At 35.6% G+C, this 16,323-nt stretch overlaps 1 protein-coding gene across 1 annotated transcript in view; it reads right to left on the reverse strand.

Annotated features, from left to right (window-relative positions):
* Pkhd1l1 (PKHD1 like 1) overlaps positions 1-16,323 on the reverse strand; it is a 155,536-nt gene that overhangs the window by 8,557 nt on the left and 130,656 nt on the right. Inside the window, exons 69-74 of the mRNA XM_047523703.1 lie at positions 12,992-13,224; positions 12,637-12,804; positions 9,366-9,523; positions 6,577-6,712; positions 2,651-2,995; positions 124-275 (exon numbers count right to left, since the gene is read on the reverse strand). Coding sequence (XP_047379659.1) covers positions 124-275; positions 2,651-2,995; positions 6,577-6,712; positions 9,366-9,523; positions 12,637-12,804; positions 12,992-13,224 — 1,192 coding nt within the window. The remainder of the gene's footprint in view (positions 1-123; positions 276-2,650; positions 2,996-6,576; positions 6,713-9,365; positions 9,524-12,636; positions 12,805-12,991; positions 13,225-16,323) is intronic.

Here is a 16,323-nt window from a genome sequence, read left to right on the forward strand (position 1 = left end):
GTCATAGTGAATTACAAAGACATACCCTCTAAGCTACTGTCTTGAATTAGAAAAGGAGAGTTAAAATAAGTAACAATATTCTAAATATCTAAAGTGCATTTTTTTCTAATTGCATGTTCTTACCTTAATCCAGCCAGGATCTCTTGGGCTGGGGATAGGATTGGTAATAGACATAGAAGAAATATTAAAGCCCAAGATACTACTGGTTTTTCCTAAAATTGTGGCTTGTCCAAGAGAACCAGCAATTTCCTGGAGTTCATATAATTGCATCTGACCTATAAGGAATCAGTATGATAATATTTGGATTATAAAAATAATGAACTCTAAAGACAAGAGTTTTTCACTTTTTTTTATGCATTGCTCCATCACATTATAGCATCCTAAGACTTTCTAAATGTACTTGGAAAAAATATGACAGAGTCATATTCATGAGGTATAGAAAGTTAATAACCCAGTAGAATATGTTTCATTCTGGAATTAAGGAAAATACAAAGGTAGATAAAACAAATACAAGAAAAATAAATGAAAACAGAGAGAGATAATCTCTCTTAATTTAATACTTTCCCATGTCAGTTTTTGTATAGAAGCAAAGCACTATTGTGCTTTTCTATTATCACATAGCCTTTTTTTTTAAATAGCATGTTAATTTTGGAATGTAAGAATAGTTAGCATCCATTAAATTATACATGTTTATTAGTAAGTTGCTAAGGTTTTCATTAAGTTGTCAACGAATGTTACTTGCCTTGTACATTTGACAATTTTCAAGGTTAATTTCAACACTACATATAGTTTCTGTTCTCTTTTTCTGGCATGGGAGGGCTGAAATTTCCTCTTAAGCCTGCTGCAGTCATGATCCTCCCTTACCTTAGAAGGTGGCACCTCCATGCCTCATATTCTTTGTCAGAGCCTGGTGCTTTTGCTTGATTCCTTCTACTGTACCTTTCTGCCATACCATAGCTAAGCAATTATTAATTTCTGTCTCTACTATCAAAATCCTAGGTAAAGCTATCATTACTGGGTCTCATATCCATTCTTGTCACTTTCCACTCCATTCCATACACTGTAGTTAGAGTGATCTTTCTAAAAACAGCTATAGTCAGGACGATGCTTGATGTACTGCAGGCCTTGCTAAGTCCTTTTTCCTAAGTAATCTGCATCTTCCATATCCAGAGTCATGCCTTAAGGCATCAAACCACTGAGTTTCTTCCATTAAAGCTGAACTATGAAGCTTGGTGTATTCAGAAAAGGGAGTTGATGACACATGACACTTTAAAACCCACAGCCAGGGAATTTTAGTTCCTATCAGTTTAAAAAGTTCTCTCTTGGATGACTCAGACTCCTTTGGACAAATGCTCAGTCTTCCAGGTTCCTCTCTCATCCCTGACTCCTTCCAGGACAGCCTTCTCCAGAAAGCCTCCCAACCCAACCAGGAGGGCTTATGTGATCTAGTCACAGTAGTACAAGGGTGCTGCATGTCCACACACTACTACTACTTGGTCTTCACTGGTTTGGGGTACAGAGTGGTAGATCTGACCTAGTTTGTACTGTGAACAGTTTCCCTCTGACAGTTTGGCATGTGGAGGCATTTGTTTCTGCTAACTGCCATGTAGAAACCAAAGACCTTAACTTTAAGACCTCTTACTCCTGAACCCAGGACTCTGCCTGCCCAGAGATCTCCTTAGTGTTTAAACAATTCCTTTCTAGGACATCTGGGGACTTCTAGATTTCCTAATACCATGTGAAGGCTGCAGAGAACCAAGAGTACAACTACATGCATGTCTTTGTTTCCATTTCCCAATATTTTGCAGTGATTCACTCCATGTCAACTAGTAGGGCTTTTCTTAAATTATGACTTGCAACCCAGTGCCAATCTATGTCTGAAAAACATGCCACTAGCCTGTTCTTCTTTGCTGTCCCTATGTTCCATGTTCTCAGATTAACACTATTTGGAAAAATCTAACAAGATAAAACTGCTTTAAAGAGATGGGCTGGAAGGAGTTGTGTGAAGAAAATTAGGGGACATATAAGAAATAAATCACAATTTATTTCTTTGGGCATCTAGTGGCTAGTGTGGTAAACTTTGGGCCTACATGCAAGAACTAACCAAGAAGTTCTAAGAATGGGTGAGCAACCTACATGTGTACCATGAACCCACTACAACTCCTATACTAAATTTAAAGTCAAAATTATGTTGAGCCCAAAGCACTGAGACTGTAAGTCCAAGAAAATACAAGGTTAAGGAAGTCCGCTATGACTCTAGGCAGAGAATAACAGGGAAGCTCTTGTTGCAACACATGCCTGTAGCCTCCTATGCTCTTCCAACCAAGAGGGTTTCATTGACAGACTCTGCATTCCTAATCTCTTATCCATGAAGTCACTTCCTTTGGTAGATCTTCCCAGATCTTTTATATTGGTTGATCCTTTTATTTAATTTGTTAGTCACTATAATAACAAAACAAAGTCTGAAATGCCTTTACAATTTCAAATTTGGTTGGGATTACAGAAGTAGAGAAGGAAGTGTTTCTAGACCTTTGCGGAGTTCAGGAGCTGGGAGGATTTCCTGAGGCCTGGCTCACCGGGCCCTGCTAGGATTATTTATGGCAGTGAACTTGGTAATTACATTCTCTATCTCACAGTCTACTCTTCATACCTGTGGTGTCACTGCCTAGGAACTGAGCGGGAGGATCTCCAATCTCCAATTCAATTGTGCCACCCATGGATCTCCTCCTCCGCAGATTCTCCCCTCTCATTATTTTGCTGACACGGATTTTGTCACTTGGTATTTTTAGGAACAAGATAAGATTTCTAACCAGCTTATGTGAGCTATAAAAATCATCTTCTGTTATAGCAGGTAGTTGGAAAGAAACAAATATGACTGCAGCAGTGTGGATTTCAACAGGTGTAGTTCCTCTAACCAAAAGGTAAAGCATCTGGTAAGGTCTATCAAAGTAGTTTTCACCCAGGAGAGTGGAATCCAAGCGAGGAAGTACTTGCTCTATGATGGAAAAAGGTCAAAACAGTACAATTAAATATATTTATATCATCACAATTGCCATTCATACTTAATATCTGTTTGAATATAGAAAATTCCAAAAAGTTCAATGTTAGTGCTTTCATAAAAAAAGCATGTTGAGAACTAAAACATTTATAGGACTGACATACAAAATTAAATTAAAGCCAATTCTTTCAATAATACCATTAATACTTGCTATACATTAAATGTATTTTTAAAACCAATTAGCCTTAAACAGTATGAATGAGAAACAAATCTAATTATAAATCCAGAAGCTTATAACTATACTTGCAGTTCTATTTATATATACAGAATTTTAAAACCTTGAATGAGGCATTAGGTAATTTAATATATAAATTTAAGAACCATCTGATTTATACAGTGTCATATAGCAATTATTAAAAGACCACTTTCAATTTAGTGTTTCTATTTTATGGAAGATAAAAGAATCTAATAAAACAAAGTATGTATTAAAGCATCTCAGAAGAATCTTAAGCCAATGGAACAGGTTTACATGTTAGCTGAAAAATCCATGGCTATTGAAAAATTATACTAGGAAATTAATTTTAGAAAATTGAGTTGTTTATATATCTGAGTGAATACATATATATATATTTATGTGTATATATATATATATGCATATATATAATTTATAGCAGAGTATCAATAATGGTTAAGAAATAATAAATTCACTAACATATATTGAACCCAAAGGATGAATAATATAATAGTAATGTAATATAATAAGACATGTATCTTCTTACCACATTTCATAGGGAGGCCAACTAGGGAAGAAAATCTTGGGGAAGAAGAAGGAATTTCTTATGAATGTAGCAGATTATAGCATTAAGAAGTCATCTCGATACCTACTAGAATAAACCCTGGATGCAGTATGGCATAAACATTGTGTGAATCTGAGGAAGTTGTTTTGTATTATAAATTGAACATTTTCTCAAGTTACTGTTAGAGATGTATACATCTATCCTAGGTAACTTTCTTATCACAGTAATGAAGGGATCAGAGACATAGATATAACATTTTAGATAAGCTAAAATATATGTCTGTATTCATAATACAGATACAGTATATTTGCATTACAGGTGCCAAAGTAAAAATTCACTTAAAAGCAATGCTATTGGGCTGGGAATGTAGCTCAGTGGTAGAGCACTTGCCCAGTCAGCATGAGACTGAGACCCTGGGTTCAATGCTCAAATGGTCAGTGCAGGAAAAATAAATAAATAAAAATCTTTTTTTGTTGTTTTCAGAAAAATAACGACAACACATACACATATTTATAAGAAGGCAATGGTAATATTGTTTTTCAACCCTTTGGTGTTGGGGGCTATGCCATGCGGACTCGCCAAGATGGCGCCTGGCAGCCAGCCAGAAGCTGTTTTGATCACATCGGAGGTACGGGTGCACAGGTGTTCCCGAGTGCTCCTGCTCGCGCCTGTTCATGATTGGGCAGCTGGCTCCTGGCCTGATCTCAACTGGTGTGGCTCCGCCCTCCACCTTTTGGAGGGAATATAAGTGGACAGTAGGTAGAAGGTAAGGAGCAGCAGCTAGCAGAAAGAAGCAGAGAAGCCATTAGCAGAAAGGAAGAAGAAGAAGCGGCAAGCAGATAGAAGCAGAGTAGGGGCAGCGGCGGAAGGCAGATTGCAGAGCGGAGAACTGAGAACACATCTTTAGGTTGCAGATCACAGATCGCAGTACGCGGGACACATCACTAAAGCACCTTAGGTAGACACACCCTTAGTTCACAGGATGCAGGATGCACCTTTAAGAAGAAGAAGCAGAACTAAGAAGACATGGATCTCTGAAAGTGTAGTCTCTCTCTCTAAAGCAAAGTCTCTCTCTCCAATAAGCAAAGCCTCTCTCTCTCCTCTCAAAGCAAGTAAACCTCATTTCCTCTATCCTTTATAAACAAGCAAGCAAGTAAGGAAGTAGCTCAGAAATAGAAGTAGCTCAGTTTCCAGTCCACCACCCATAAAGACCCGCGCAAATTGTTGCTGCAGGTGGTGACAAATATCCATGGATTTGGTACCGCAAAGAGCCAGTGACACTTTGGCACTTAAAAATCAATTCTATATATTAAAGTCTGCCTATTGAAATAGTTTTTCTTTTCCTAACGACAGGGTGCTTGGTACCATGTGTGTTAAAAATTCATGAAAACTAAGCTATAAATATGTATATATGAAAAGGGATAACACTGATTCTCTTAGCTTTTAAGGAAGCAAGATAGCACAATAGTTAAGTTCATGAGTTCTAGAACTGGACCCTGTCCTTGCCCTGTCTGCACCAGAGTTGAGACTATTAAGGACTGGACTGTGCCCCCTCCAAATTCATATCTGGGAGCCATAATCCTTAATATGATGATATTTGGAAAGGGGCCTTTGAGTGGTTTAGATAAGATCATGAAGGTAAAGGACCTTAGGATGGAATCAGTGCCCTTAAGGAAAGAGACAGATTGCTCTCACTGTCTCTGTCATGTGAGAACACAGCAAGAAAGTGGTCTTTGCAAGCCAAGAAGGCAGCCCTCACTAAAACCTGACCATGCTGGCACCCCAATCATGAACTCTCAGTGTCCACAACTATAGGAAAATAAATTTGTTTCCTTTTTATGTTGCATTTTGTTCCAGCAGCCTTAAAAGACTGAAACGGAGACTGGCAAATTATTTCACCTCCTGTGCCTCAGTTTACTAATCTGTCCCTCCTAGTGTTGTTATCATACAGTAACAATGGATTATTTAGAAAGCACTTAGCACAGTGCCTGACACATAGGAATGTCTGTGGAAACATTATCAATTTGTTTTACTAGTTAAAATAGATTTGTTTTATAAATGGCAAAGTGTACAGGTCACTCGTAATACTCTCAAGTTGAGCTTATATTATGGTCTACAGCATACATTTATGTAATGGTGAGCCAAGATTATGGATCACATCTAAAAAGGATGATCAGTAACACAAGGAATGGCATATCTGATTGCAATGTCATTAGAATAATCCTGTTTCATATAAACACTTAAATGAACAGAGATGGATCCTGGTTTTATATGTATTGCTAATTGGGTAAGTGTATCCTCTACATATATTCATTGAAGCCACATTTACATTGTCATATTTACTTCATAGTGTTAGGATGGTGTTATAATAGCTTTTTTGGCAATATGCCTGGTGACTACCAACTAGTTTAGGTTCTGACCTCCATGAAATAGAAGTAAATAAGAGATAAAGTACTAATTTTCTGAGCAAAATCTCCTTGGACATAGGCATAATTAAACTTAATGAATGTAGAATGAAAACCTTCCCAGGGAGCAAAAGGTAGATCATTATTTAAAAAAAAAAACTTTTATTTTTATGTGCAGATCAGTGGGTTCCATCAGCAGTAATCTTTTAGGACACGCCATACATGAGCATGTCTTATTGTTTGGTGGACCACAGCCAAAAACTTATTTTCTCCTATATTAATCAATAGCTAAGGAATTTAAAATGTTAATAATGAAACATTGCAAAGAATTTTATTAGTAACTAAATACAAACAACCATGTGTACATAACTCTTACCTGCGTACAGATGCTTATTAAGTTCACAGTATTTTTTCTGGGTGTTCCACACTGTATTTTTGGGACAAACCAATGAATTGTTCACATACACATCCAAACGCTGAAGTGTGGAATAAAAAATTCCTACAAGAACAGCCTGTTAAAGATAAGCATGTTTGTGTTTTAAAATATAAATAAAACAATATTTAGATCTTAGCACTTAAAAATGTCCTTCAACCATATATACATTCTGTAAAATATTAAAACTAATAAGTTTTGTGAATTTAGGGCAAATATTGAACTAAATTTTTAAAATGGGTTATGTTCAGTTATTCATTCAGAGGTTATAATTTAACCCTTACTTGATGACTCTCTGTAGCACAATGTAAAACAGGAAATTATTAGAAGAGTATCACTGAGATGAAGAAAGGGTTCCTTAAAGGACAACAAAGTCCAATACAAGCTTTTAATTCCAGGGGCAGAGAAAGGGGGCACTTAACTGTGCTCTATATTATGGAGCCACACAAAACTGGGTACTTAATGGTGAAAGAAATGTTTATCATTGAGAAAAGTTTGTTATTAAGGCTTATAAAAATCTAATGCAATTACTGTCCTCTCCAATTATTGGATTTTGTTCAATTTTCATGTTTGTATTCCTTATATCAAACATGACTACAAAGTAAAGAGACTGGCTTTTGCAGTGGCAAGGAAGGATTAATAAGGAGTCTCATAAGCCATAACATTTGGGAATCTTATTGATATTATCTTCAGTGGCAGAGAATATTAAAGGTCACATTACATTGTCATCAACATTTTTTATTTTAAAATTAAAATATTCTCTTTTAATTTTTAAAAAAATCAAAAGTTATGTTCCTATCTCAGTCTGGCATGAGGGTAGCTGTAGGGAAAAATCACTACCTTCTTTGAGCTTACATCCTAGTGAGGTCAGGGACTAGAAACATTAAATACTGAAGTCTGAATCATATTAGAAGGTGGTAAATGCTACAGAAAAGGCAAGGTAAATCATGGTATGAGAAATTGGGAGACCCAAATGGTGGGAGGTAATCAGGGTAGGCCTACTGAGAAAATGGGAATTGAGGAGATGGGGAATTTAGCCATCTAGGTTAGAATGTTCCAGGCAGATACAACAACATCTGAAACAACTTCCAGGTGGTAGCATGTCTGGTATACTGAGGAACTGCGAGAAGCTCAGTGTGGCTGGAGTAGTAGAAGCAGCAGCCAGGGAACTAAGGTATGTGGAGGTTCACATAGGGCCTTGTAGATCTTTGTGAGGACCCTGATTCTTGTACAGTAGAGATCAGCAGGAAAATCATTGCAGGTTTTGGGGCAGAGGAGAGAGCTGATGTTGCATTTGGCCAGAGAGGAGATCTGATGTTTTTCAGGTATCTTTCTGGTTACTAAGGTGAGAATAAACCATAGAGGGTAAAAGACAGAAGGAGGAAAACAAGTTTCCTGCCTTAATACAGGGAAGAGATAATGATGACTCTGCTGGATAGCAGCAGTGGAGGTGGTGAGAAGTGATCGGATTATAGATATTTTGAAGGGATTCTAAGCAGAATTTATAAATGAATTGGATGAGAAATGTGACAGAAATAGACAGGTCAAGAGTGGTTCCCAGATTTTGACTTAAAAAATGGAAAAGATGAAAATTTCTATAACCTGAGAAGGAGCAGGTATGTCTCCTGTTCCTCCACTTCTGAATTCACATTTTTTGCATCATATCTTCCTGTTACTAGCACTCTGGAACTTTGAGGTCTCATACTCTTAGAAAAGAAAATCTAAATTATAGGACTACCATTCAATCTCATACTTTTTTTCTCACTGACATAGTGAGCATAAATTTAATTATTCCAGCTGAATTCATTTTATAGCAAATATTTGACATTATTGAAGATGTCTGTTATGGTTTGGATATGAGGTGTCCCCCAAAAGCTCATGTTGGACAACAGGAATGTTCAGAGGTGAAATGATAGATTATGAGAGCTGTAACCTAATCAGTGGAGTAATCCACTTGATAGATTAATAATGCAAATGTATTACTGGGTGGTAACTGTGTATAGGTGGAGCGTGGCTAGAAGAAGTGGGTTACTGGGGTCATACCCTTGAGAATTATGTTTTGTCCCTAGTTCCTCACTCTTTCTCTGCTTCCTGGCTCTGATTATCTGAGCATCCTTTTCCACCATGATATTCTGCCTTGCCTCAGGGCCAAAGTAATGGAGTCAGCTGACTATGGACTGAACCTCTGAAACTGAACCCAAAATAAATTTTTCTTCCTCTAAGTTGTTCTTATCAAGTATTTTGACAAAGAACCAACACAATGTTTAGAGTAATATGCTACAATTTCTGAAGTAAATTCCAAAGCTTTCTCTCTCTCTCTCTCTCTCTCTCTCTCTCACACACACACACACACACACACACACACACACATAATGGCACTATGGAAAAGTAAATATATAATTCCAAGTGTCCAGTTTTGGATGTACACTATTTTATGTCAAAATTCAGGTTTGTTTGCTAATCACACACATCATAGGCATCACTGTTATGTCTTATATATGAAGCACCAAAACCAATTAAATATTTAGAGGAGGCATATTTTGTATCTGTATATATTTTCAGGCTGAGAAAAACTGTATGTGCTAATAGTATTTTTTGTAGTAAACTAATGTGTGTTTTGAAAAAAAACAAATGCTCATTTAAGAAGGATGATAAAATCCTTAACAGATAAAAATACTTGCAGATAATCAACTACAATAACTTTTAAAGACATTATTTCTACCTTGTCTTACCTTATTTTGGTCAACGTTAAGTAACATCAATCGAAGATTCTGAGGACTGGTACCAGTGAAGTAGACTTCATAAGATTTGTTTAGAGCCACAATGCTATGAAACAGGGACAGTCTCCTCTGACATGTGTATCCAGCACACCAGCCATGATCCTGGGGGCCTAAATCCATGCAAAATGAAAAAGTAGCAAATGTGGTATTTAAAATAAATTGCAGTGGTCAATTTCAAATACAAGTTCAGCATTTTTATCATATTCATCCACCATTGATCCAACTATCCTAAACTCTGACTAAAAAGGAGGGCAGGGGAGGAACTTTCCTATTACCCTTATTTTTACAATGCCTAGCATTAGAGGAATAAATTAATGTGTTGGTGAGGATTTAAACTGGAACATCACTGAGGGAAATAGTAGATTTACATGTATCTCTCATTTAATAATCATTTTCAGGTCTCACACAGTGAAGTAGAAAAATGTTTGATTCTTTCTCTTCCCTACCAAGTGTGAGTTTGGGCATGAAATCACTTTTCTCAAGCTCTGTTCTAATGATATGTGATGAAATAGGGGCTGTACTTGGAAAACATGGACCTATGAATGCCTAAACCATTGATTCATTAATGAGTTCTTTCTTTCTTTCTGTACCAGGGATTAAACCCTGGAGGCACTTACCCACTGAGTCACACCCCTAGCCCTTCGTTAATTTTTAATTCTGAGACAGGGTCTTGCTAAATTCCTTAGGGTCTCACTAAGTTGCTAAGATTGGCTGCCTCAGCCGTTTTAGCCAGTGGGATTACAGGCCTGTGCCACCAAACCTGGTTTAATTTGTTCTTTCACTTGGTCCTTCATTAGTTAGTTTGTAAATTCACCAAATAAATTCATTTTGATCAAGTCTTTAATCTTCCTACATTTTAGTTTTCATTAAAAACTTGTTTAGTCATTTGTTAAAGACAATGACTGCAGCTTCCATTGGGGGGATCAACATGATTGACAACTGAAGCCATTTTTAAATAACACTCCATCAAACCCTCTAAAAACCTAGGAGATGGTGGTTGCCTTTTTACCTGTAACTTGATTTTCAGAGCAAACTTCTCTATCTGATTTCAGTGAAAACACAGTGAAATATGGAATGATGAATTTTCTTGATGTATTTATTCATTATGTCTGAATTTCCTAGCTTACTTGGAAACATTATCAATATTTATGACTAAACTTCAATTGAATTTTAAATCAATATAAACTTATAAAGCTCAAGTATAGCATAACCTTTCTCTTGGCATACAAAGTATAAACTGTAGTTTGAATATAACTTCTTTATGTGTTTTGAAAACAAACATAAAGAAGCAATGTCTATGTATAAAATGAAAAGTTTAGAGTGACAAAAAAGTCATGTTTTAAAAATAGAGTATTAATATTTGAAAGGAAATTTTCATGGTGTTTGGTAATTTCATCTCGGGGAATTTTTTCCCCCACCTTGAGAAGCCCAAGCTTCAGTGATTCTTATAACAACCTTTATGATTTTTCCATGCTACTGTCATTTGCTTAAGACTCCTTTAAATTGATTACTGGTTAAAGTTTAAATTCTTTTAAAAGAGAAATGTCATGTCACTAATGTAAATGGAAAACTTATATTCACTGTTGGAAAATGGAAATGTAAAAATACGATGAAATGTTTCTCCATCACATAAGGCAGCAATTTGAGAACATCTTTTTCATTCCCCTGTTATTCACTGATTGATCTTCAACTGTTCCCCAAATCTCTGCTTTGTAAAATCTGAAAATCGGCACTTGAAATTGCCTTGACTGCAGGCCACAGAGACCACATGGATTGCGTGTTCAGGCAGGAGAAGTGAGAAGAATCTTAAAATCTTTGGGATAACCTTGAATTAGTTCCTTCTATTCTCTTTAAAAAGTTTAATGCATATTTCTGTTGGGTATTAGCTATTTTATTGAATTCTAATTTTTTTTTTCTTTTTTTTTGGTATTAGGGCTTGAACCCAGGGGTGCTTTATCCCCAGTCTTTATTGACCCGCTGAGGCTGGCCTTGAATTTGCAATCCTCCTGCCTTAGTCTCCCAGATTCTAGACTATTTTGATACATTTTAGGTCACTACCACATCAGAAATCTGTCTGATCTGTTATGTGTCCCTTCAGTTCTGAACCTGCTTACTAAGTAATCTTTGATCCCTGTGTCATTTCAGTCACATACATAAATCCATACCTATGTTTTCAGTTCCTTTCAGAAGTTCGTCTTAGAGAAAAGAGGGGTGGGAGGGGTGGGGGGGAAGGAAAAAAAATAACAGAATGAATCAAACACATTACCCTATGTAAATTTATGATTACACAAATGGTATGCCTTGACTCCATGTACAAACAGAGAAACAACATGTATCCCATTTGTTTACGATAAAAAAAAAGAAAAAAGAAGTTCATCTTATTTATTTAAAAAGTCTTGGTTTCCTAAGTTGACCTGAGGCCTACCAATATCATTATTTATCCTCTGTATTAGGGTCATCTAAGACCACAATGAAAGGAACCTGGACTCTGAACCTTCATGAACTGGTCTCAAAAGTCAAAGACATCAAATATGGGGGGGAAAAAAAGTACATTGGATACAAAAAAAAAGTCTTCACAAGAGTCATGGGAATGAAGAATGATTAAATTGAGAACACCCCTTCTCAAGTATTCTAAATAACACATTAGCTATTTTATAATTTAAGTACAGCAAAATGTATTTTTTGAGATATTTAGGACGATTTTTTCTTTAAAATATCTACCTCACTTCATCAATAAATTAATACTTCTCCTTCAAATGGTTCATTTAAAATAGTTGTCTTTAGCTGGGCATAGTGGCACACACCTGTAATCCTGGTGGCTCAGGAGGCAGAGGCAGGAGGATCAGAAGTTCAAACCCAACCTCAGCCATTTAGTCAGGCCATAAGCAACTTAGCGAGATGCTGTCTCAAAATGGAAAAAAAAAAAAAAAAGGGGGGGGTGTGGGATGTAGTTCAGTGGTTCAACCAGTGGTTTGGTACTGGGTTCAATCACCAATACCAAAAATATTAAAAATTAAAAAAAAAATAAAATAGATTCTGTGGCTTTCCTGGTTAGGAACTGCTAAAGAGTAAAGTCTAATCCTTGCATATAGATTTTTCTTATAAATAGAAGGCAGAGAAGTTCTGATGTTTACTAGTTTTATGTGATAAATCATTTATGAAATAGCACCATATATGTAATAGAATATGTTGAGTAACTAGTTCACTTACACTATACACCTACCATTAAGGAGATCAACAAAACCACTGCTCACGATAGCCACTGGTGAAAGTCTTCGTGTTTCTGTGTCAGCATCCAAGCTTTCAATAACCATCATTGCATACTCCATACCAAAGCACTGATAGCTCTGCCACTCTGGAATGTATTTACAGGTAGAATCTCTAATAATTCCTAGAAACATATGTATATGCATTTTAGCCATGAGAAATAACCTCTCTGCAAAATATTCACACACCTACTTTGTGGTATAAGATTAATAAAAAAGTAGAACATATGCATTATTGGTTGAGTACATCAATCATGAAAAATGTGTTTTATTTCATGAACTTATGGTCTAACAATATAAGATTCAACAAACCTTTATAAGGTGCTTTCTCAGTGACAGGAATTTTACTTCCATTCAAGAATGTGAGCATCACCTTAGGAATTCTGTAGTCTCCAATTCCTAGTTGACTATTTCCATTCCACTCATATTCTGCTTGAGGTATCACTGAACCAGAATTCCCTAGAAAGGAGCCATCCATGTCTCTAAGAAAAGATTTTCTTTTGGCATCACAAACCATGTCTACGCAATCAGATGGATTCACTTTACTAGGAAGAAAAGGCAAAAATGAAAGATTTAGTGCCTTGTTCTAAGAAAGCAAGATGAATAGACTTGAGTATTTGACAAGTGGGTTTAAAAACGTTGATTGATTTAATCTTGTTTCAAAAGGACTTAAAGTGGGACCCAGTAGCATATACAATTAGCATTGTAATGAGGTCTGTTTTTCCATTGTGCTGATTTGGTTCATTAGTATGAATTCATTAATATTTCAAAATGACAAGTTGTACCTGTGGGATGTAAAATTAGAATTCCAATATGCTATCCCATAATTGTTGAGGGATAGATTTCATTTTTGTGCATGGTTCATAATATACTAACTTTGGCCTACAGAGCAGGTAAATGGTTACTCTGTTGTACAAGACATCTTAAATCCCTATGTGAGGCAGGAAGTCTTTATTATTTTTCCCTCCCTTCTTGTCTTTAAAAATTAAAAAGCATTACTTATTATGAAATAATTTAAATATTTAGTGAAAATTCAGCCTCTTTCACATTCTTATTCTGAGTCTTAGGCTCTTCACCTATTGCAGATTGTTGCATAGTCTCATAGACCTTTGTCTGTGCACAGATATACTTGGGTTGTGATTTTTATGCTACATATTGGTGACCATTCTGTAGATTAAGAAACAAAGCATTATAAAATGTACCACAACCATATGTGGTACATTAACTTCATCTTGAGTTACCTGGAGTGTTGATTGTTCCCTGCTATACTAATAAAATAGGTGCCAAATTGCAATGTATTACATATTCAAATAATATATGGTATACAAAGAATACCATGATATAGGCTGTGAAGAAATATATTTTATATCAGAGGTATAGCACAATATAAGAGTAGAAAGCTCAGATCTTATTAGGTTGTACTTAGCATCTCTCTCTTTTTGTTGTAAGAGGAACATGGGCTATAAGTTGTCCTTTACTATAATATTCTAGTTTGTGAGAAGAATTTTAATAAGCATTTCTGTTGTTCATGTAGTCTTTGTATTCAAGTACGTGCAACGTGCTTTTGTAAGCAAGTCTATTGAGTAGAATGCTTGGTGGCACACTTTCATTCCATGGCTCTGAGTTTAGTTTCAGGTTCACAAGATACAGAGCCTGAGAGGTGGATTTTTGTGTTAGTTATGGAAACAGCACTCTCAAAAAAGAGGAAGAGAAGCCACAAAGAGAAAAAGAAAGAAGACGACTGTGGTCTTTAGGTTAGTTTCAGTCTGATTCCATGGAAAGCTCTGCAACTTGAAATGCATTACAGTTGTTGCTACTTCAAGACACAGAGGCCAACCTTGTATTCCGGAACTGATCAGTACCGCAAGTGTAGTGGTAGGATCAAGGGCTTTGGATAAAATCAAAATTCTGGAAAAAGCAGGTAATTATGCTATAAACCAACATTTAGATCACTGCCTTGTAAAGACGATCTGAGAGAACACCAACAGCATCCACTAGGAGTGTGGACCTCAAAGTAATTATATTTAAAAGCATAATATTTTCTTTATGACCTGAATATTAAAATTATAAATTAAATATGAATAATTCAATGTCAACTAAATAGAAACTAGTGAGAAAGGAACTCTATTGAACCAAAAATCACAGTAGTTAAACAATTATTAAATGGGTAAGTGTTGGGCTATCATCAAAGTAAAATCAGATAAAGTTAAACTACTTAGGATATGTTGAATTTTTTGGAACAATGGCTATTTAATTACAGAAAAATATTCCTTTTTTTATCCCCTAAAGTGCAAATGTACAAAAATCTCTGATAGAATTTTTCTTTCTTCCAATATTGTTTACATAAAATTCCTGATCTGTACTGTCAAAAACAGCAGTTATTGGTTGTGTTCTTCTATGTCCTAGAATCCAAATAACTAGCTTCCATAAATATTCTGATATTACTGATTTTATAAGCATAGAACCATTGTTCCAAGTTCTGTGTATTTATAATCACAGTGATTAGAAAGACTGATGTTTAATTTCCAAGCACATTTGGAGTGCCTATGATAGGATATTTGGAAAACAACCAGTAGCAAAAATAAATAACAGAAAGAAAACCTAGATGCCCTTTAATAGATGAATGGATAAAGAAACTGTGGTATATATACACAATGGAATATTAATCAGCCATAAAGAAGAATAAAATTATGACATTCCCAGGTAAATGGATGGAATTGGAGAATCATGCTTAGTAAAATAAGCCATCCCCAAAATCCAAAGGCTGAATGATTTCTCTAATAAGTAGATGATAATACATAACAGGGGAGGGGGTAAGGGAAGAATGGAGGAAGGATGGATTGTGCAGAGGAAAATGAGGGGTGGGAAGGAAAGAAAGATAATAGAATGAGACAAACATCGTTACCCTATATACCTGTATGATTACACAAATGGTGTGACTCTATTTCATGTACAACCAGAGAAATGAAAGTTGTACTCCATTTGTATACAATGAATCAAAAAATAATAAAAAAATAAAGGCCTATAAATTATAAATGGCAGGATAATTTTGTGGGGGCTGAAGATGTTGATAGTCACCTTTTCAAACAAATTATCATTAAAGTGATTCTTTTATGTCTTTGTAAAAAAAAAAAAGAAGAAGAAATGATAGAGATATATCTCATCCTTTAATGACTATTAATGGAGAGGTATCAATGTAAAATAAATTTTAGACCCAGCCTCGTCTTTTATATTTAATGACCTTCCATCGTTGTTTGCAGTACTAGGGATTAAACCCACATATGCTAGGCAAGCACTGTACCACTGAGCTACATCTGCAAATCTTTTTTAAAAATTTAAAATTTTGAGACAGGATCTCTAAATTTCCCAGGCTGACCTGGAACTTGTGATCCTCCTACCTCAGCCTCCTGAGTAGCTGAGATGACAGAATGTGATACCATGTCCAGCAATGCTGATATTATAGATAATACATAGAAATAAAAGTGAAAATATATAGTAAAGTCCAGTTTTAAAAACTCAACTGGGAAAACTTAGATTTAGGTTATTAAATTCTGAATTTTCAAAATTCTGATTAAAGTTTGGTAGAAATTAGCAGTTATTTTAATATACAATTTTCTCAGATCTTTAACAGGATACAGGAAGAA

Source organism: Sciurus carolinensis, chromosome 1, assembly GCF_902686445.1.
Source record: "Sciurus carolinensis chromosome 1, mSciCar1.2, whole genome shotgun sequence".
Taxonomy (NCBI): domain Eukaryota; kingdom Metazoa; phylum Chordata; class Mammalia; order Rodentia; family Sciuridae; genus Sciurus; species Sciurus carolinensis.